Genomic DNA, 21,026 nt, shown 5'->3' on the forward strand with positions numbered 1-21,026 from the left:
CGTGGCCCCACCAGGGCGGCCGGGCCATAAAAGGAGGCCGGAAGGAGGGAGCAGGCTTCTGCACCGCAGCCCCGGGCTCCCTTGGGCTCACCCCGGTGCCCAGTGCCCACCGCACCTGCACCCACGTGAACGGCACCTGGGCAGGTAAGGCCTGGAGGTAAGGGGGCAGCTGGTGGTGGCAGGACTTGCTTCCTGCTAACTGTGGAGTCCTCTGGTTCTATGGCCTGTGCTGGGTTCACGGCCCCCAAGCTCTGCAGAGAAACCGGTCCCCGGGAGCCGGGCGGGGGGACGGTGGGACGTGTTTACAGAGGCTGCCGTCCCGCACTTCTGTCTCACTAGGCGATCTTGGAAGTTGCTGCCTCCCCTGGGCCTCAGTTTGCCTATCTATACAATGGGCTTTACGAACCCTGAGTGGGAGGCCTCCTCAGTCTGGGAGCAGGACAGTTGGGTCCTTGTCTCCAGTGTCCCAACATGCTGGGTGATCCAGTCTCTGCCCTTTTTGGGCCTCAGTTTCCCAGTATGAGCAGCATACGATGGGGGTGGGGGGTGGGGAACTCAGGTTCGAGTCCCACACTGACCCTCCTCCCTTAGGCAGGATCGGAAGAACTTGGTGGTCCCTACAGCCAGGCGAGAGGCAGTCAGGACAGACCCCCCAGAGCAGGGGACTAAAGCCCCGTCCACTGTGTCCCCGCCCTGTAGACTGACCGCCAGGCCGATAGGTCCAGGCCCTCAGAGACGCCGGGGTCCCGCGGCCCCGGCAAGTTCCTTGCACCTTGGCTGAGAATCAGGCTGGATGGCTGAGTGCCCGGCAGGCCCCGCTGCCCATGCTGAGCCTTGGGGCCCCCATCTGTCAGGGGGGCCTGAGCCTTGCCCACCCTGCCCATGTTTTCCGGCACTCTGGGTCCTTTATGTAGAAGTGGCCGGGGCATCCTCCCTGCTCTGTGATGTATGCCCATTTCAGAGGAGGGGACAGGCTCAGAGAGGCTAAGTGGAATCTGAACCCCGACCCAGCGAAACCCCCCGCAGAGGCTAGCAGGCTGGGCGAGCCCCAGAAAGGGGCTCTCTGGGATAGGAGCCCCAAAGGGTGTTCTGAGCCTGGAGCACGGGGTGGGGGGCTGGTTCAGGACCTACTGCGTGACTCTGGGCGTGATAGCCCCTCTCTGGGGTGCCGGAGGGCCTGAGAGCAGCTGGAAGGAGCTTTCCAGTGAGTCCCGGCTCTGTGGGGCTGGAGGCCTGGGGGCCGGGGGGCCGGGAGGCAGTGGGCATGGCGCCTGCCGTCCTCCCTGCCTGGGTATCATCTTTCTCCCTCCTCCTCTGGACTTTGTTTCCCGGGCCTGGGTGGGGCTGGAGGGGAGGGGGTGCCCCTGCTTCCCCAGGCGGGGCCCTGTCCCCTGGCAACCCGTGGGCAGGGCATCGGGATTCCGGTCTCTGTCCTGTCGATGGCACCAGAGCCAGGCCCAGAGGCTGCGGGGGCCCAGGGGCAGCATGTGAGTCGGGACCCGGCGTGGGGGCAGGGTGGGGGTCCCGTGTGGACTGGGCTTTGTGTCTGGGACGAGCGTTCACGCGTCAGTCGGCAGCCTGTGCTCACCTGTGGGATCCACGGGGCGCAGGGAGGGAGGTGCCTCAGTCCCCCCCGCCCCGCCCCGGGCCCAGCTGGGGTGCAGGGTCTGGTTGAGGCATGTGGGGGTATGGGGGGTGGCCCTGTGAGGGGGCTGGCTGGGAACCCGTGCGGCTGGGGCGGAGTCTGAGTGTCTCAAGGTGTTGGCTTGACGTCTGACCAGCCAGGGCCCCGGGAGGACCCTCCTTGCTGTGTGACCTTGCTCTGACCCTTAGCCCTTCCAACGGGCCTTTGCCCGAGGCCAGGAGGCCAGTGCCGAGGAAGCAGATGTGTGGCACCAGGGGCCATAAACCCAGTTTCAGTCTGGTATCGACGTGATACGGGGTGGGGCTGGGAGGGGCAATGGGGGAGGGGGGCTTCCTGGGAGAGGAGGCAGCTGCCTGGGAATGCAGGCTCCGGCCTCGGAACCTGCTGCTCTGCGGCCGGCTGTGTGGTCTCGGGTGAACAGCCTGCCCTCTCTGGGCCTCGGTTCCCTCTGCTGTTGACTGGGGACAAGAACGGCCCCCTCGCCGCGGGCTCTTACGAGGAGCAAATGAGACGCTGCTGTGGGGCGCTGTGTGTGAGGGGCCACGGGAGACACGGGAGGCTCTGCGATCGCTACCACCCCTCATTCCTGCGGAGCCTCCGAGGCCCCGAAAAGGCTGACCCCCTGGGCTCTACCCCTTCAGGCCCCATGTGGGGGCCTCATCGGCCCAGCTTGCAGACGGGGACACTGGGGTGCCACAAGAGAGGACGCCTGCCCCGGGGTCACCCCGAGAGCAGTGGTGGGTCCAGCATTTAAAGACCATTAGCAGCCACCGTGAGAGCATGTATCTGGTGCCTACTGTATACTGGCTACATGCCAGACTTCCAGGGTGGACCCAAGTCCCGCGGACTCTACCTCCGGTCCGGGTGTAGACACTGAGGCCGGAGGCACCAGCCGATGGGGCCCCGGGGCCTTGAGCCCAAGACCCAGCCTGAGCCCCGCCCACTGGCCTCCGTGACTCACCCAAGAGGAATGGGCCAAGGAGGAGGCAGTGTCCCCACCCAGGCCCGCTGACAGCCTCTGGGCAGGTCCCCCCACCGCCTCCCCGGAGTTAATGTCCTAAGTGGCCTATAAATCCTGCTGGGTGTACGTCCACCTGCCCACTCGGCAAACACTCCTTCATCGCCGTTCGCACACCTGCCTCCCCCTACCCCCCAGCTTCCCAGGGAGCTCCAGGGCGTGGGGACAGGCCCGCCCAGCCCTCAGGGTCAGCACCAGGCTGGCGCCGGAGGGGAGGCCTGGAGGCACAGCCAGGTCTGTGGCAGAAATGACCCTGACCTCCAGGTCCTGGGCACCCGGAACGAGCAGCGTTTGCAGAGAACTTGCCAGTCTTTATCACCTCCCTGCTGTATACTGGATTCTGGCTGCAGGAGGGGGTGCTCATCTGGGCCCTCCGGGAAGAGAGGGTCCTGGGCTGAGGGCTTCCAGTGGCAGAAGACGAGACTCAAGGACGCAGCCACCCCTGTGGCTTCCGGGAGGGCATCTTCCGGGAGGGGGGCTGTGTGGTCCCGGGCAGTGGTGTGGCCCGCGGGCTGGGATTTACTACCCAGGCTTGCTTGTCTTTACCTGTTGCCTTTCTAATTATAGTCTCATTATTGGATACATACGGACGCCTGCTTAGTACACGTTAGTTAGAACATGGTTCCCATGGTCGATTTTATGTCGCCTGACCCCCCCCTCTCCAGCTCGGGGCGGGGCTGCGTTTTCCTCTTTAGAACTGCAGCTTTCACAAGCAAGGTGGCCCCAACGCGGCAGGTTCTGATAGAACTGGGAGATGGGAAAAGGACAAGGGCTGCTTGAAGACCTGGGAACAGCCAGTTCCTTTCCTCAGCCGTAAGAAGGTGAAGCCTAAACTGGGTGCTGGGCCAAGCAGCGGGAGAGGCCCGGACAACAGGCTCCAAGAGCAGGGGCAATGGGGTGGGGGGGCTCCCTGGAGGAGGTGTCTTGTGGGCTGCAGCTAGGAAGGCTGTGGAGCAGCACAAATGCAGAGGGAGCTGCGGGAGGAGGAGGAAGAGGGTCAGGTTTGGGGTAGGGACCCCTGTGAAGTCCGGGTTTTGTGCCGAGGTCAGACGGAGGCCCTGGAGAGCAGGTGCGTGCCTTCATAGGAGGGGGCTCCCAGAGCTGTGCTCAGCAGAATCCCGAGGCTTGGAGAGGTGCCAGGGCCCCCTGGGGCACTGGATCAGGGTGTGGCCAGAGGCTCCGTGGCCTCACCTGGCCCCGCAGGACAAGGTCCAAGGCGTTCCCTAGCCCGTCCTGGCTTTATGGCACTGAGGCGGGGGACTGTCCGGGATGGGACCAAGTGTCCCTCTAGGCAGGTGTAGGGGAGGGAACCAGGAGACTGGAGTCCCTGCCGGCCATCCTCCCTCTCTGAGCCTTAGTTTCCCCACCTGACATCCCTTAGTGAGGGGCAGGCCCGCTGATGAAAGAAATCACAAGAGAAACCTCAGAACGTGTGCACCCTGGGAGACAGGCAGGTGCGCTCGTGCACACGGGGGCCCAGGGAGGCTGCCTGGGGACGGCCCTGGGTCTGGCCACGTGAGCTGGGTGGGAGAGGGCAGCAGCAGGAGTCCGGGAGACGAACGGGCAGGGGCACCAGGACATGTCAGACGCTCACGGGGCAAGCTGTTGAGAGAGTCAGTACGGGAGTGGGCTACAGGTGCGGCTGGATCCAGGAGTTCACACAGCATGTTTTACGGACGCCTGTTGGCGTCAGTGCTGCCCCCAAGCAGGCTGTGTCCGTGAGGGCACACGTGCGGCCCCCGGCCGCTTGCTGGGTAACAAGCCCGGGGGCGGAGGGCTCCGATTTTCCAGGGTAATCGCAAAGTCTCAGGACCAGAATTTCAGGTCATTGGCAGGCTGGGTCACGCGTCCATCCCCGAAGTGATCACAGAGGCCCTTTGGCCGGGACTTTGGCCTTCGAGGGAAAGGAAATCGCACCTGTCCCCAAGAGAGCGGCCGTGGGCTGTGTCCCGGTCCCTGACGTGTTGGCCGTTGTTCCCTTCTCCTCCCCCAGTGAGCCCGGAGCCGTGGGCAGCTGAGTCCCCCAGGCCATGGACCGAGTGACCAGATACCCCATCTTCGGCATCCCTCACTCGCCCCGTGTGGATGGCCTGGGCCTGGAGGAGGGCACCGGCTACACGTTTGAGCCGGTGGACGCGGGGCCTGCGGCCAGCGGCTGGGACCAGAACAAGCCATGGGCCCTGCCTGCTGACCGAGAGGCCGGGCCGAATGCAGCCGGGCCGAAGGCGTCCCGGAGCCCATGTGCCTTCCTGGACCGGCCAGCCCCGTGGGGGCTCGGCCGGGAGGGTGACAAGAAAGAGGAGGCGAAGGCCTGCCGTCGGCACCCAAGGGACGCCCAGCCCACGCGGCCACGGAGCCTGGAACGGGAGCACCGGGCAGTCATCCAGGGCCAGGCACTCAGGAAGGGCAGCACGGTGGCCACGCTGCAGGGCAGGCCTGCCCACGGGGACCCCGGGAGCCCCGGCCGGGCTCAGTCGGGGCCCCCGGAGGAGCACGTGGTCGACAGGGAGCAGATCAACTTCCTGGCGGCCAGACGGCAGTTCTTGAGTCTGGAGCAGGCCGGTGTGGCGGTCCCCCAGAACCTTCCAGCTAGGGTGGCCCCTGCGTGCGCCCCGCCTGCCGTGGGTCAGGCCTCCACGGCCTCGAGCGGGCTGCCCCCGGCCAACGGGTGTGCCGTCCCACCGAAGCCCCAGGGGAGGGACGCGGTCTCGGGAGAGAACGGGGGCGCCGGCGGCCTCCCCGCTGCCCCTGGTGCCCGGGCTGTGGGCGGCCGTGGCTCCCGGTCCCGAGCGGGGTCCCCGGAGCCCCCCGGGGAGACGCCCATCGAGCGGGAGATCCGGCGGGCCCAGGAGCGGGAGGCAGACCTGCGAGAGCAGAGAGGGCTACGGCAGGCGGCCAGCCAGCAGGAGATGGTGGAAATACCCACCAGGCCACTGCTGACCAAGGTCAGCCCGGCCTCGGCCCCGCGGCGGGACAGGGGGCGCCCGTCACTCTACGTGCAGCGGGATTTGGTGCAGGAGAGCCAGCGGGAGGAAGACCACCGGCGGGAGGGCCTGAAGCTGGGCGAGCCGTCCACACCTGCCAGGGCGGCCCTGGGTCCCCAGCCTGGACTCAGGAAAGCCCTCAGCTCAGACTCCGTCCTCGGCCTGGCCCCGGAAGACGGGCCGGCCCGCCCTGCTCCCGCGGTGAGGAAGGAGGACCGCGGCATCCCGGCCGACGCCCTCCAGCCGCACCTGCGCCCCGGGAGCCCCCGGCTGGCGTGCCCGGCCCTCCACGCGTCCGGCAGGCCCGGGGGTCTCTCTGCGGCCGAGGCCGAGGCCGTGGGCTCTCCACAGGCCACAGGCTCTCCGTGGCATCTCTTGGAATCCTCTGGAAAACCGGCAGGCGCAAAGCCGCAGTGCCCCAAGCCCCGCGAGGGACCCCCGCCGGCCAAGAGAGGGGTCATCCGGCAGGAGCATTTCTGCCTGCGGCCCCTGCGGTTCAGGGTCCCAGACGGGCCCCTGCAGGCCGCGGCCCCCCGCGTCCCAGGCTGGGAGGGCAGGGGGATCCTGGCGTCGACGCTGCAGAGGTCCCAGTCGTCCGAGCTGCTGGAGAAGGAGGTGGAGAGCGTCCTGCAGCGCGAGCGGGAGGTGGCCGAGGAGCGGAGGCAGGCCCTCTTCCCTGAGGTCTTCTCCCCGCCGCCCGACGACGACGACGACGACGAGCCCGCCGGCTCCAGGAGCTCCTCCGCGGCTTCCGGTGAGGGGCGGGGGGCGGGCGCAGGGGCTGGGAACACCTGGGGGGCTCCGGCGGCCGGTCTCTGTACCTGAGCTGCGGATTCTGGAGGCGGACGTCCACTCTGCCTTGTCAGGGGTGCGAAGGTTCGAGGGTGTCGTGTCCCCCGCCGTCCGCTGCTGCCCAGTTCGTCCCCCCGACGGCCCGTGCTTTGCCCGTCTGTCTGTCCGTTGTCCGGTTTCCTCGCGGCCAGGGACTCGGAGGTCCCCGGGACCCTCCTGACGCCCCCCTCTCCCCGCGCAGGCGTCACGGGCAGCTACTCCGTGTCCGAGCCCCACTTCTTCCCCCCCATCCACCTGTCAGGCGTGGCGGGTGCTCCCGAGCAGAAGAAAAGGAAGGAGCCGCGGGTGAGTCCGGAGCCCGTTGGGGCCCCAGGGGGGCAGAGCGAGACGCGGGCAGGACCTGGGTTGAAGCCCGACGCCCTCGCTGCCTGCGGGTGGCTGTGCCTCTGCCTCTTCCCCACGGGGGGTGCACAGCGCGTGTCCCTTTGTCTGTCGGAGGCCCCCGAGCAGGGTCCCCACCCTGAGGGCGTCCCCCTGAGTCAGTCTGACGGACGGGCTCTGCTTCGAGGACGACAGTGACAGTTGATGAGCACCGTCATACCGTCATCACTGCGCAGCATGTGCGGGTGACGTGCACGGGGCTCTGCGGGCCACGCCTGCACCGTCTCAGAGCCACGTCCGTCTTGCCACACGCTCTTCAGAGAAAGCTCGAGTCGCCACGGCCAGCATCAGGCGGTGCTGCCCCACACGGGGACTCGAGCCCAGACCCGACTCCGCCCCCCGCAGTGGTCCCCCTGAGGCCGTCTCCTCCCTGGACGCGGGGAGTGGGGGGGGGGGGGCTCCGGGCCACCAGGGGGAACCACGCCGCGTCTAGCCTCACCGCCTGCTCTGGCGGCTCGGGGCACCGCGTGGGAGCCCAGTGACCCGGCTCAAGTCCGGTCCTGCCACTTGCTGGCCCGTCGTGCTGGGCAAATCCTCTCTGACCCTCAGTCCCCTCCTCTGTAAAATGCGCGTGGTCGTAAGAACAGCCCCCTCTGAGCCCTGGGACGGGGCCCGGGCTGCAGGAGCTCAGAAAACGTTGGCCGTCTCCCTTGTGACGAGTTTGCAGAGAGAGCCTCGAGGCTTCAGGGAGGGGGCAGCGCAGGGGAAGCAGGCTGCGCACAGCTTTGAGTCTGGGGGGCCGCGGTGGCCGAGGAGCTCCCTCCCCTCCACCCCTAGTGGGGGCCCAGGGGGCCGGGCGTGGAGTCCCAGGCCCCGGGGCTCACGTGCCTTCGTTTCCCACAGTATGCCAGCCTCAGCGCCTCCGACCACATCAACTCGGAGGTGAGTGGGCCCCTGGGCCCTCCGCCGCGGCCTCAGAGCCATCAGGTGCCCTTCTCGTGGCGGTGCGGCCCGAGCCTGCCTGAGTGGGTTCTGCTGGGAGCCGCTCGGGGGGGGGCTTGCCGTGGGCACAGACCGTGGGAGAGGTCCGCAGCCGGGGAGTGAGGGTCTGGGCCAGACACAGAAGGAGGCTCACGGGGCAGTGCGTGAGAGCGGCCGCTTTACTGCCTTTGTGGATTCGTTTATGAACTGGGTCCAAAATGCCAGAGCTGGCAGCGGACCTGCCGTGGGTCTCAGGGTGAGCTACCACGCTCCTTGACACTATTACCAGGGGTAGGGGGTCTAAATCGGAGGAGGGGATGGCCTGCTTCCCTCCTGTTCTAGATCTCTCCTACGAGCTGGCAGTGGGGGACGGCGTCCAGGGGTCAGGACCCTGACGGGGACTCTGTGCCTCTCCTGCAGGTCCTTGAGGCCACACGGGTCACCCGCCACACCAATGCCAAGGCCAGGTGCTGGGAAGCCCGTATCTACGCCAACGAGGGCAAGGCCTGAGCCGGGCGCCCCGGGCCTGCCCTGGGGGGTCTGCTGGCCCATCCGGAGCCCCACTTCCCTTAGGAAACAGGTGCCTGTTTAAACTCCCCCCCCCCCCCCAACCCCCCCCCCCCCCCCCCCGAGATCAGGGCCGACAACCCCGAGGCCGGATGCATTTTCAGCCCTGATGGTTCTCTTTCCTGTTCTTATCTTCCTGGAGACATTGTTGTGTTTTCTGTGTGTAATGCTGGGGATGGAACGGGAGGTCTCTCGATTCTGCTTCTAAGACTTTGCCAAACACTTTGGGCCCCAAATGGGAGGAGACCAGCCGCCCCCCACCCCCAGGTCCAGATGTGATCGTCCCTGCTAGTCTGAGGGCGGTGGGGCTGGTCCCTGGGGGAGCCACAGGTCTGAGGGAGGAGCACCCAGTCTGAGGGCCTCTGTGTTGCCCCCGCAACCCCACCCCCGCGTGGCACACCCAGCAAATCTCTGAATTACAGCCCTGTGGGGTTAGCCCCCCCGCCCCCGGCAGAGAAGAGGGCTGAAGGGGACCCACGTGCTCTGTGCCCCCCCGCCGCGGCCCCGCAGTGACAGCGTCAGTGCCTGGCCAGTGGGCGAGGCCAGTGGGTCCCCCGTGTGGCCCTCCAACAGCGTCCCTGGTGTCCGGGGAGGTTGGAGGGGTCACTGGTTGGGCCCTGTGTGCATTCTATCCTCCCACCTGAGAGACGAGATCATTCTGGGCAGGGTGTGGACGCTGGACCTAGTTCTGCAGCCATCCTCGGGGTGGCCTTGGGGGTCCCCAGAGCTCCTGTGCCTCGGTTTCCCCTCCACGCACAGGGATGGCCGGCCTCAGCCTCCAGGCCCCTCCCGCTCCCCCTCTCCTCGGCCGCTGCAGGGAAAACCGAGGAGGCTAGTTCCAGAAATCCTGCGGCCGCCCCCGCCAGCCCAGGAGGCAAAAGCCTGAAATAGCTGGGCGGGGGTGGGGCCGTGGGGGCCCGGGGCGGGCTGGGAGGGGCTCTTCAGGGTAGAGCAGAGACAGGCCGAGGGAGGAGGCAGGGCCCCAGTCCGAGGGAGGAGGCGAGGTCTGTGTCCACAAGCAGGGCCTGGGCCGGGGCCGGGGGTCCCTGCGTCCCGGATTCCTACAGTCTGTCCTGTGTCAGAGTGCGGGCCCCACCCACCCTTCAGGGAGGCACCTCAGGGGCTCGCCGTCTCCTGCCGGGTCAGCCACCTGGTGCCAGCGGGCCTGCCACCACCCTCCCCGAGTCGGGACCTCCAGGGTGGGGGCGCTGCCCGAACGACTGGTTCGATGGCTCTGGGCTCAGAAGTCCTAACACCTGAGAATGGGCAGGGCCGGTTCCCCCGGGACCCCGGGGACCCGTCTCCCCACTTTCCCAGCTTCCAGAGGCGCCGCATCCTGGGCCCGCGGCCCCTCCTCATCCTCGCAGCACAGGGTCGCCGGGCTCTCTGCCTCCCTCTCGTGAGGATGCTGGGTCCCCAGGGCACCCAGCGTCACCCCCTCCTCGGGGGCCTTGACAAAGGTCCTCTCTGCCACGTGAGGCGAGAGGTCTGCAGGTCTGAGGACCAGGAATGGGGACGTCTTTGGGGACCTTATGGTGCCCACCACACAGAGTCTCCTTGTCCCCTGTCCCGGTTAACCTTCCCTGGCCTCTGCTCAGGGCCTCCTGGGACTGTTGCACAGGCCGTGCACAAGGCACCCAGCTGAGGTGGGGAGGGCTGGGCTCCCCTATGGCCTGGGCCCTTCTGTAACCCCCCTGGCCCGGCCGCGCTTCTCTGCACACAGGTCATGTCACGGAGGGGTACATTCATGAGTCCTCTAGGTCAGAGGGCCCCCGCCCCTGGTGGGACCAGCTCTCTGGTCTCAGTAGACTGTCCTTTGACCCCCATAATGCCCCCAGCACCGTGGCCTGTGAAGGTTCCCCCAAAACACAGAGAGAGCCACTGCAGGGAGTGATGTCCTCCCCCAACGCGGTCTGTCTGTCCCCCCACATACTTGCTCTGCCCTTGAATCCTGCCCTGTCCGGTGGGTGCCACGAGGAAGGTTCAGAAACGGCTTCCCCAGCGTGGGTCTGCCTGTGGCCCCGCTGCCTCGGGGTGGGGGGCGGGGCCACCGGTCACGTCCATGGGGCCCCCCACCCTGCCATCCAGACCAGGGTCTGGGCACAGCGGGAGATTCGTCTGCAACCTGCCGGCTCCCTTGGGCCGCGTCTGTCCCAGGACACAGTGTCCGCAGCCCCGGGGCCACCCCGTTCGAGAGGCGATGTCGGCCCTCGATGCCGACCCTGGGACGGTGCCCACGCAGGAGACACGCGTCCCGCTCCCCCAGCCAAGGGCCACCAGGTGGAGCAGAGACTTGAATGTTCCACGGGTGCGTGATGGCCGTGTCCCCACCCACGCCGCCCCCTGCCTGGGTGACCAGGGCCACCTGGGGGGCCCGCAATGTGGGCGGGGAAGCGGACCTTGTGTGTTCAGCCTGACCGACAAAATGAACACGAGTTCCTCAAGAAGCTAAACACACAACAGCCATGTGACCCAGAGGTTCCACGTCTGGGTCTGTCCCCAAGAGAACGGGAACCAGGGACTTGAAGAGATACTGGCACCACCGTGGTCACGGAGGCACGCGTCACAACAGCGAAAGGGGAGCAGCCCAGGGTCCCTCCGTGGATGAAGGACAAACACAATGTGTCCATCCCCACGCCGGAATGGGACCCAGCCCCAGGGAGGAAGGACGTCCTGCCACCTGCCACCGCGTGGAGGGACCCGGAGGCCACTGTGCGCGGTGACAGGAGCCAGACACAGAAGGACACGCCCCGCGCGACCCCTCTCACGGGGGTCCCCAGAGGAGTCCCGTTCACAGAGCCAGAGAATAGACGGTGGGAGCCAGGGGTGGGGCAGGGGCGGGGAGTCCGTTGCTTCATGGAGACAGTCTCAGTCTGGGGAGATGGAAAGTTCTGGAGGCGGGTGGGGGGGCGGGTGCAGGACAGCGTGAGTGTGCTTGACGCCACTGAGCTGTGTGCTCGGAAAGGGTTAGAGTGATACGTTCTGTGTTATGTGCATTTTGCCAAGATCTTTAAAACGCTAAAGGAAAAGTGTTCGGTCTCTTGAAGGCACACGGAGGCCCTTGGGAACCACCCAGAGGAGCCCACGACTTGCCAGCTTAAAATAACTAGAAACCGGACGGCGAGCCGCGTCCTCCGAGACTCTGGGTGGCGTGGGCGTGGGCGGGACGTCCTGCGTCTGTGACTCACCTGTGTTTCATTCTTCATCCACGGCCGACCCCTCAGGAGCCGGGAGGGAATTCGCTCCCCTGCCAGGTCTCCTGAGTCTCAGTGGGACCCCAAAGGGGAGGGTCTGTCTGGGAGGCGACCTCACCGCAGGCGTCCCTGGCGGCCCCTCATTCTCTCGTGCAAGGGGACAGACGTTCTCCCACGTGTATTATGATCCCGGAAGGGAGGCCCTTAGAAAGGCTGGAATACAAACCACGTTTCCAGCTAAAACGTGCTCCTCCCTCCGGCCGGCTTCTGAGCTGCCTCGGGGGGAGTCGGGAGCCGCTCTTACATAATCCACTCCAGCTTGCGCGCGGTGCGGACGGGACGCGGATCCCGCAGGTTTGCTCCGTAACAACCATCCCAGCGGGTGGGGGCTCAGACTCCAGCTGCTCCCAGCGCTGGCGATTCCGTGGGTGGGGGAGGGGGTGGAGGGGGCGGGCTCCAGCAGCTGTGGCGGGGGGGGGGGGGGGGGGGGGGGCGGGCTCATCCATGGGGGGAGGGCGGGGGGGCTCAACAGGGAAGGGGGGCGGGGGGGGTTAGCGGGGGGGGGGTGGAAGGGGCGGGCTCATCCAGGAGTGGGGGCAGGGGGGCGGGCTCATCCAGGAGGTGGGGGGGGGCAGCGGTGACCAGCCCGGTGTGGGGGGGTGGGGTGCAGGGGCCCCTCGCTCACACAAGTGAAGCCAGGGCTCTGTTGGCGGGGGTGGCCGCCCGGCTGCGCTAAAATTCAGGACGCTCGGCTAAATTTGAATTTCAGGCCAACGGCGGATGGCATACTTGAAGTGCGCCCCGTGCCGTACTGGGGACATACTTGTGCTTTTAACAATCGCTCATGGTTTACCCGAAGTTAAACTTACTGGACGCCCTGTACTTTTATTGGCTAACTCTGGCCACCTCCTGGTTCCCCCGAGAAACCTCGGAGAGGGCACCCGGGTGCAGGCGCTTCAAACGCCCCTGCCCCGAGGCAGCACAGGGCGCTGCGGAGCCGCCAGGCCCCGGGCGCGGGGCACGTGGGGCCGCCACGTCGTCCAGCCCTGGGCACGAAGGCACCCGCGGTTTGCGCCAGCAGGAGAAAAGGGGCGGAGCTCCCTGCTCGCCCGGGGCCCGGAGAAAGCACTCTCGCCAGAGCGGAGGGCGCCCGCGTCTTCAAGACGGGCCTGGGGCCCGCACGAGTGAGCACAGCAGTGAGCGGGGGCAGGAGGGACGAACGGGGCTCATCCGGAAATTTCACCGCCGACCCTCAGGATGCGTCAGTGCAAAACGTAAAAACTAGACACTGGTTATCAAGTTGACTGTGTTAGTTGGTAACTTATTGACACACACTTAGCTGCTTCCAACAACGCCCATTTCTCAGGGTCTGCGGGGGTCGGAGGTCCCGCACCGGGTGTCGGGGCCTCGGCTCAGGGCCCCACGGGGCCGTCTGCGCAGACAAAGGCGCCACTGGGGAAGGACCCGCTTCCCAGCTCCTTTGACTGTTGCTGGAACTATCTCCCTACTCTCGTAGGGCCGAGGTCCCGGTTTTCTTGCTGGCTACCCCACGCTCGTGCTTGTCCCCAGGCCCCTTCACAGTTCACAACCTGACCGGTTGCTTCACTCTGGCCTTTCTAGGGCTCTCCTGATTAGGTCAGGCCCACCCGGCAGGATCTCCCTTTTGATGAACTCAAAAGTCAATTGATTCGGGGACCTTCATTACATCTGAAAAAGCCGCCCACTTTTACCAAATCCCACCCACAATCACGGAGTTACACAGGGTGTGTCACTGGGGGCAGGGGTCTTGGGCCACCTCAGAATTCTGGTCATCCTGAGAAGACCTAAGGTGGGGTTTAGGGCGTGGGCTCTGTTGGCAGAGATTGGGCTCGAACCTCACCCCCTGCTGCTACTCATTGGGCTGCCGTAAGTTAACCAGGCATTTTGTCTGTCCAAACCTCAGTTTCCCTGTCAGAAAAGGGGGGTAACTCTTCGCTCACAGGATTTATGGGCAGATGAAATGAAGTGAGCAGGAATGCCTCACCCCTGGGGTCCCACACTGGTGGCCGGAGGGCTGGATTGAGAACACAGGCTTCTCTTACGTGGCCATTAGTGTTTTACACTTTTAAGAGTCTTTCGGGGCGCCTGGGTGGCTCAGTTAAGCGTCCGACTTCAGCTCAGGTCATGACCTCACGGTCTGTGAGTTCGGGCCCCGCGTCGGGCTCTGTGCGGACAGCTCGGAGCCTGGAGCTGCTTCGGATTCTGTGTCTCCCGCTCTCTCTGCCCCTCCCCCCGCTTACGTTCTCCCTCTCTCTCTCTCTCTCTCAAAAATAATTAAAATCACTTAAAAAACCAAGAATTTCAAAGAATTTGCCAAATTTAAACATCAGGACATTTTCATTAAAACCTGGTGTTCTCACGTGCCTGGAGAATTCCCTGTTCTCCCGCCAGGGTGGACTGGGTTTTATGGAGCCACACGTGACTCCGTCCTCGCGGCTCGCGGCCGGCGCGCTGAAGGCCACGGGGCGTCACACCCCCTGAGCCTGTGCCCGGGCCGAGTCTTTCCAGCACGACCCAATTCACGGTGAAAAGCAGGCCTCCCGTCTGAGGGTGTCCGCTCCCCACTCTGCGAAGGCGGCTGCTGTCACGGGTTGAACAGGGACCCCCAAATTCGCGTCCCCCCCAAACCGCGGACCGTGACCTTCCACGGAAGCAGGGCCTTCGCGGTGCGACAGGCGGCGCTAAGCGAGGTCACGCTGAGCGGGCGGCCACCCGGGTCTCCGCTCCCGCGGCGTGCCGGTCTGCGACGTGGGCGGATCCGGGGGGTTTCCGGCGCCTGCCAGACGTCCCCCCGTGGAGCTAGCGTGGCCCGTGGGCGCGTGGCCGGTGGGCGCCGCTCCCCGGCGTCTCTCTGCTGCCTGGAGCGCTGCTGTGTGTGTCTCGGGGCCACCACGCGCGGGGCATCAGGACCTGTCCCCGTAGCCCTGGAGGCCGGACGCCATCACCCGGCTGGGGGCGCCAGACCTCCCTGTACCGCCAGTCAGCGCCCGCCTGGGTCCTCCAGGAAAACGTGCCCACCTCAAGGCCCCCGGTCACGTCCGCAAAGACATGTCTTCTTTTTTTTTTTTTTTAATTTTTTTTAACGTTTATTTATTTTTGAGACAGAGAGAGAGCATGAACGGGGGAGGGTCAGAGAGAGAGAGAGGGAGACACAGAATCGGAAACAGGCTCCAGGCTCTGAGCTGTCAGCACAGAGCCCGACGCAGGGCTTGAACTCACGGACCGCGAGATCGTGACCTGAGCCGAAGTCGGCCGCTTAACCGACTGAGCCACCCAGGCGCCCCAAGACATGTCTTCTAAATAAAGTAACATTTGCAGTTTCCTGCGATTGGGATCTGGTATCTTTGGGGGCCGATCTCTGGCCCGTGACACTTGTGCGTGTGGCAAGGCCCCCAGACCACGCTGTGTGAGAACCCTCTCCACCCACACCACCACGGGAGCGCTCTTCCAACACTCACGAGATGGGCCTTCCAAGTGATGGGAAAGCCCTGAGTGTCTAGAGCCTAAAATGTCGGTGGCCCCTACGATCAGTGACACTGCGGCTTTGGTGAAGGCCCACAGCTCATTTAATCCCACCTACACCCCCTGAGGCCATGAGAGATCAGAGGTCAAATAACTCCCAGAGGTCACACGACGGCCCAGCAGTGGCTGGGGTTGGTACTGAAGCTGGTTTGGGCAGAGGCCCTCGGGGCTTTTGATCACAAGAGAAGACGAAGCCAACTCAGGTCACGGGCTTTGACAAAACAAGAATTTACCGGGTTGTATAACTGGAAAGTCAAAGTGGCACCGGCTTCAGGCTCAGCTGGTTCCAGGACCCAAACTGGGACTTCAGTTTCCCTTCACTCTTGAGAGCCGGCAGGTTCAAGTCCCAGCTCTGCCAGGAAACCTTCCGTGATCCTGCCCGAGGCTCCTCTCTTCCCTCAGCCTGGGGCGCCGGGGGGGGGGACGGGAGTGGTACATTTTGAGGGTTACCAGGCACCTGGCCAACGGTCAATGCTGGAAAAATGTTGGCTCTTCACTCCTGTCGCTATTGACAAAGTAAATAAATGAATCCTCACCAGACAACCAGGAACTTAACGACCAATTATCCTGGGTTGAGGCTGAGAGCAAATGCACACTGCCACCAGGGGGCGGCACAACATAAACATTGCTGCACCAGCTCTCCCCTCTCCCCAGGGAAACCCGCCTACTGCCTCTTTCAAGTTCCCGCGGCTCTAACTGGCAGGCATTTTCAGAGCCCCTTTAGGGCCCAGGTAGGGGTCAGGGTGGTCCCGGTCCCACAAAATGCCCCTAGGCTGGTGGAGATATCGAAGAGGGAAGTGGTGGTGGACAGAGACTTACCAAGCCATATTAGAGAAAATCATGCCCTTTATACATGTTTCTCTGTATTTGAAATCCCCTCAATTAATTTTTTCTAGAACATTGAAGTAGTTGGAAAAAAAATCGCAAAACTGAGAAGTCGGTGTATTAAAACTCACAGCGTCGTTTTAGTTACACACACACAGACACACACACGCGCACACGCATTCTTTTGTCTTAATTTAAACGACAAAGAGAATGTATCATTCTGTCCCCAGTCCTGACTCTGCGAACTGTATTTCCTGCATTGGTTTCCTGCTGGGGATTTGCTGAGCTCTCCCTGGAGAGTTCATGTGGCAAAGAGCCTCTGGCAACATCGGAGAATTCTAGGGGCTCACTGGACGGAGTTCTGTGGGGTTAAGAGGGAGGCAGAGTGGAGCAGGGCCAGGGGGCCCCTCAGCCAGCGCCCCCCCCCCGCCACTGTACCCCCACGGCCCCACTGGACCCCACACCGGTCCGGGACCAGCCCCCTCCCCTGAGCCCCGCTCACGGTCTGTTTCCCCGCGGCCGCCAGAGGGCGCCGGCGAGCACCGGCTCGAGCAGGTGCAGCTCTGCCCGCGGCCCTCCCGGGCTCCGCGGTGCCTCCCCCGGGACCCTGCACGGCCCGCTCCCTCTCTCCCCATCGCTCGTTCTGTTCCACTCAACACGGGCCTCCTCGCTGCTCCTGCCGGACGCCCGGTGCACCTGAGGCTCAGGCCCTTTGTACCCGCGGTGCCCTCCGCCTAGTACACTCTTCCCCAAATGCCCCTTCAACTTGATCCCGCACCCCCTTCGAGGCTCCTCCCAACCCCCCCCTTATCACGTAGTAGCTGCTCAGTAACTTCTGGCTGAGTAAGTGAGCCTGTGAGGCAGGCTCTCAGGTCACAGACCGAGACCCGCAGGCCCAGAGAGAGGCCACCTGCAGGACCCAGGCCGCGCAGCTGCACGGAGTGCCAGCGGGGGGGAGGGGCCGGGGGAGGGGCCGCTGGGTTCAGGTCTCAGGCTGCCGCCAGAGGTGAGACCCTCAGGATCGGGCCTCCCTCTGCACTGACCTAACGCGAGGTCACCCAATGGAGCACCAGCCCAGGCCCGCACACAGTAGGTGCTAAATAAGTGTTTACTGGATGACGCAATGGAGGTGGAGAAGGGGTGGAGGGCGGGGGGCGCTGCCGTCCGCCTGACTTCTGTCCCTCCCTCCTGTCCGGGGGTGGGGGAGCCATCGCGTTGTGACACGGTGACACTGACGATGCCTCTCCACCGAGGCTCCCCCCTGCTTTCTGGAGCGGCCACAATGACAATGGAGAGCATGGCCAGCCCCTGAGAAGGGCCCGCCTGGCCCCGTGCGTGACCGCGGGCAGCGCCCACCCTCGCACTCTGACAGCCGCTGGCAGCCACCTTCATTGTCCCACTTTTAAACATCGTGGCAAAATTCACGTAACATAAAACTGACCGCTGGGCTTCTTAAAGTGTATGATTCAGGGGTTTCTCGTACATTCACGAGGTTATGCAACCATCACCTCTATCAACTTCCAGAACATTCTGACTCCAAAAAGAAATCCGCCCCCATTAGCAGTCACCCCCCTCCTCAGCCCCAGGTAACCTGTATTTACTTGCTGTCCCTATGAATTTGCTTATTTTAGGAACCTCAGATAAATGGGATCGCTCACGTGTGGCCTCTCGTGTCTGGTTCCCTCCCTGAGCGTCGTGTGTTCAGGGTCCGTCCGCGGGGCAGTGGGTGTGGGCGTCTTGTTCCTATTGGCGGCCGAGGGACGTGCGCGTGCGCGGTGGACACGGTCATCTGTGAACGTGCGCGTGCGCAGCGGACCCGTCGTGTGTCCTTCCTTAACCTGATGGACGTTAGCATTATTCCCACGTTCTGGCTGCCGTGAACGTTATGTCCAGTATTTACCGGGATGTGTGTGCACTTTCCTGGGGTGGACACTCAGGAGTGGAGTCACTGGGTCATATGATGAGTCCATGTTGAGCTTTTTGAGGACCTGCTGACCGTTGTCCACAGCAGCCCCCCATCTCACCTCCGTCCAGCTGTGGATGAGGGTCTGTCTCCCCCCTGGGAGCTCTTTGCAGGAGGAAGGACCTGGCTGGGAGCGGAGTGGCTCGGGGGTGTCCTTGAGCTCCACAGGCTGACCAGGGGTCCTGGGGACTTTTCTCCCATACTTAGGTTCCTGGTTGGGACAACATGATCAGCCTGCAGGCCAAGTCCCCCGTGGACGAGGAATGCGTTACCAAGATGACGGAGAGGATCCTGAGGTTCCAGGTCTGGACTCAGCCGCGTGGCTCCTGGCTCCTGTGAGCTGCGGTCCCTCGTCTGTAAAGTGGGGACAATGGGAAATAGCCTGGAGTTTCCTCAAAAGTTATGAGTTGTCACGTGACCCAACACTTCCACTCGGAGGCCCCGAAGCATTGAACACATACCTTGAGACAAACCCTTGTGCACCTGTGTTTGCTGCAGCAGGCGTCCAGGAAAACCCGGGCGTCCGTCAGTACGGACCATCAAGTACGTGCTCATTGTCATTTGGGTGCCTGTCTTCAGGAACTTCCAGTTCAGATTTTTGGCCCATTTTCTTAAATTAGGTTGTTTGAGTTTTGTCATTGATTTGTGAGCGTTCTTTACATATTCTAGACCGGAGTCCTTTTTTGGGTTACGTGTGCTGCAAGTATTTTGTCCCAGTCTGCGCTTTGCCTTCTGACTCCCCTAATGGTTTCTTTGAACAAACCAAGTTGTTTCAAATAAAATACTACGTGTTTAATTAGAAATAAATTTTACAGGCCAGAAGGTTAACATGAATCGTTGAGGAGACAGTCCGCCAAAGTTGCTCCCGGTTTTTCACGGGAGGGCAGAGGGAATGAGCCTGGCTTCACTCACGGATAAAGTGATGAACGTGGCCCGAAGCACCCTGACGTGTTCAGGGTCACCTGGTGCGGCAGCCCCAGCTCTGCGCTCCTGACCCTGGTTTGGGGAGATGTCTGCCAGGGATGTTTCTGGAAGACGCATCCCTTGGCCCTCGTTAGGGTATTTCTGAGCAGATCTGCAGTTTCGCATATGCAGCTCTCCATTTGAAGTTACAAAACCTCATTTCCTGCCAAGGCGGATGGAAAAGACTGGGGACGGGGAGGTCTCTGTTTATGTCTTGTCCACTCCGGCTGGTCAGTCATTTGTGTGACCACATGGTGTGGAATGCGAGCTTGGCCACCCACAGGGCTCTCAGAGGACGTGTGTCCCCTGCCCAGGGCCCCCCGGGTCCACCTCCGGGTCTTCTCAGATTTTCCCACGGGGACAGAGGGTGCTGGCAGGGGCCGGGCGAGCACAGCGGGCAATCACGGCCCAGGCTTTCTGGGCACAAATATTTGGAGCCTCCGAACCCTACTTGTAGGTACAAACCCCAAAGAACTAGAAATAGGTGTTGACACAAAAATGGGTGTAAATGGGTGTTCACAGCAGGGAAGGGGCTGGAAGCAAACTGTCCATCAGCAGACAGATGTGTCTACCGCGCACGCGCACGTTGGCAGGAACAGCAGCGAGGCGCCCACCCCCGCCACCCTGGGGACAGACCCTGAACACATGACACTCAGGGAGGGAACCAGACACGAGAGGCCACACGGGGTGTGAGTCCACGTGTGTGAAACGTCCAGATCATCCACGGAAGGGAAGGGGGCTCGTGGTGCTGGGGGAGGGGAGAGGGGGTGATGGGGACGGGGTTTCCTTTGGAGATGGAATGTTCTGGAACTAGAGACAGGACGGCTGCACAGCCTTGTGGATGCCACTTTAAAATGGTTAATTCTATGTTACGTGGATTTTACCTCAATTAAAAGATAGGTTTAACATTTGCAGCTTCTCTCTGCAGACGCAGAGGCCCATGGACGGGCCTGGTCTCCGTCTGACGTGTGCCTGGGCGCACAGAGCTGCTGCTCTCCCCTTCGTTTCTTTCCTCCTTGTCTGTTCTTGGACCCTGTCTTGAATCGGTGTGGCTGAGCCCCGGGCAGTTTTCCATGTGCATGTGTCCCTGGGATACCGTGACCACAGCCGACAGACTGTGAAATGTGTCTTAGAATAAAAGTGCTCACAGTGTGCAGAAAGGTGCCAGACACAGAGTGGCCCGCCGGCCCAGGGTCCTCTGTCCAGAACCAGCATCTGACTTGACACAGAACCTTCCAGAGAAGATGGTCTCTCACGAGCTCGGGCCCCCGCCCCAGAGCCCTGCTCCGACCAGGCCACCGCCTGCCCTTCCCCGCGGACACCTGCACATGAGCCCTCACATGACCACCTGCATATGGTGGGAGGCGATGCCCTGACCCGGGTTGGCGGATGGGGGAAACCGAGGCTCAGGAGCTCACAGAGCCAGCCAGCTGCCGGGTCCCAGGCCACCTTATTAGGGTGAAACCAAGTCCTCTGGTTGCTTTGTTTTTAGGGACAGAAGGTGTGTGTATGTGTTAGAAGCTTAAAGTAGGAGTCAGCAAACAGAATGTGTGGCTGGAGCTTGTCTGGGGTTCCTGACCGCCGCCTGGGCTCTCCGAGGGGCGGTGCCGGCCGCGGGGTGGGCCCCAGGGCTTCAAGGAACAAGCAGGGGCTGGCAGGGCCACGTCCAGGGTCACCCAACAGCCATGGTCGGGCAGCAGAGGCCTGGGTGCCCCTGGTTCCAGAAACACCCCTTGGCAGCCTGCCCCTGGCCCCGGGGGCCCCAACAACCGTGTGGCTGTCACCTAGAGTCTGGGGGAAGGTGGGGACCCCAATCTGCCTGTACTCCTTTCCCCCAGATGAGGCCTCTTGTCCCTCTGCCGCCCAGGGGAAGAAGGGAAAGGGCGGTCTCTCCGGGCCTCAGTTTACCTGCCTGTAAAATGCACCCGAGCAGTGGTCCCTAACTCAGGGAGCAAGAGGGAACTTGGGGAGGGAGGGGCCAGTGCGGCTGGAGAACGGAGTCCCCACCGGCTCCCACCGACAGAGGCCAGAGTGTCGGGCCCAAGAGAACGGCCTCTCTGGTTATCACCACTACTTCGTCAGGGGACAGCCTGCGCTTTCACAAACCTTTTAAAAAGGAGGCAGAGAGCATACATCTCGCGACTGAGGAGGT

At 63.5% G+C, this 21,026-nt stretch overlaps 1 protein-coding gene and 1 long non-coding RNA gene across 2 annotated transcripts; both read left to right on the forward strand.

Moving 5' to 3' along the window:
* Positions 1 to 80: 80 nt before the first annotated feature.
* LOC122213257 (mitotic spindle positioning) lies at positions 81 to 8,396 on the forward strand. The gene is made up of 5 exons (XM_042927378.1): positions 81 to 144; positions 4,657 to 6,401; positions 6,681 to 6,784; positions 7,724 to 7,762; positions 8,222 to 8,396. The coding sequence occupies exons 2-5, from the start codon at positions 4,694 to 4,696 to the stop codon at positions 8,309 to 8,311; spliced, it is 1,941 nt and encodes a 646-aa protein (XP_042783312.1). The 5' UTR covers positions 81 to 144; positions 4,657 to 4,693; the 3' UTR covers positions 8,312 to 8,396.
* A 9,315-nt stretch (positions 8,397 to 17,711) lies between these two features.
* LOC122213656 lies at positions 17,712 to 18,549 on the forward strand. The gene is made up of 2 exons (XR_006199609.1): positions 17,712 to 17,994; positions 18,119 to 18,549. It is a non-coding gene; the product is annotated as an uncharacterized LOC122213656 (long non-coding RNA).
* Positions 18,550 to 21,026: the final 2,477 nt, after the last annotated feature.

This window comes from Panthera leo, chromosome A2, assembly GCF_018350215.1.
Source record: "Panthera leo isolate Ple1 chromosome A2, P.leo_Ple1_pat1.1, whole genome shotgun sequence".
Classification (NCBI taxonomy): domain Eukaryota; kingdom Metazoa; phylum Chordata; class Mammalia; order Carnivora; family Felidae; genus Panthera; species Panthera leo.

Excerpts from the sequence above, each read along its gene's own strand:
- LOC122213257 (XM_042927378.1), top strand. The coding sequence starts at position 4,694 with ATGGACCGAGTGACCAGATACCCCATCTTCGGCATCCCTCACTCGCCC. Across the intron at positions 6,402-6,680 it reads GAGCTCCTCCGCGGCTTCCG|GCGTCACGGGCAGCTACTCC; the intron begins GTGAGGGGCGGG and ends CTCCCCGCGCAG. Across the intron at positions 7,763-8,221 it reads CCGACCACATCAACTCGGAG|GTCCTTGAGGCCACACGGGT; the intron begins GTGAGTGGGCCC and ends CCTCTCCTGCAG.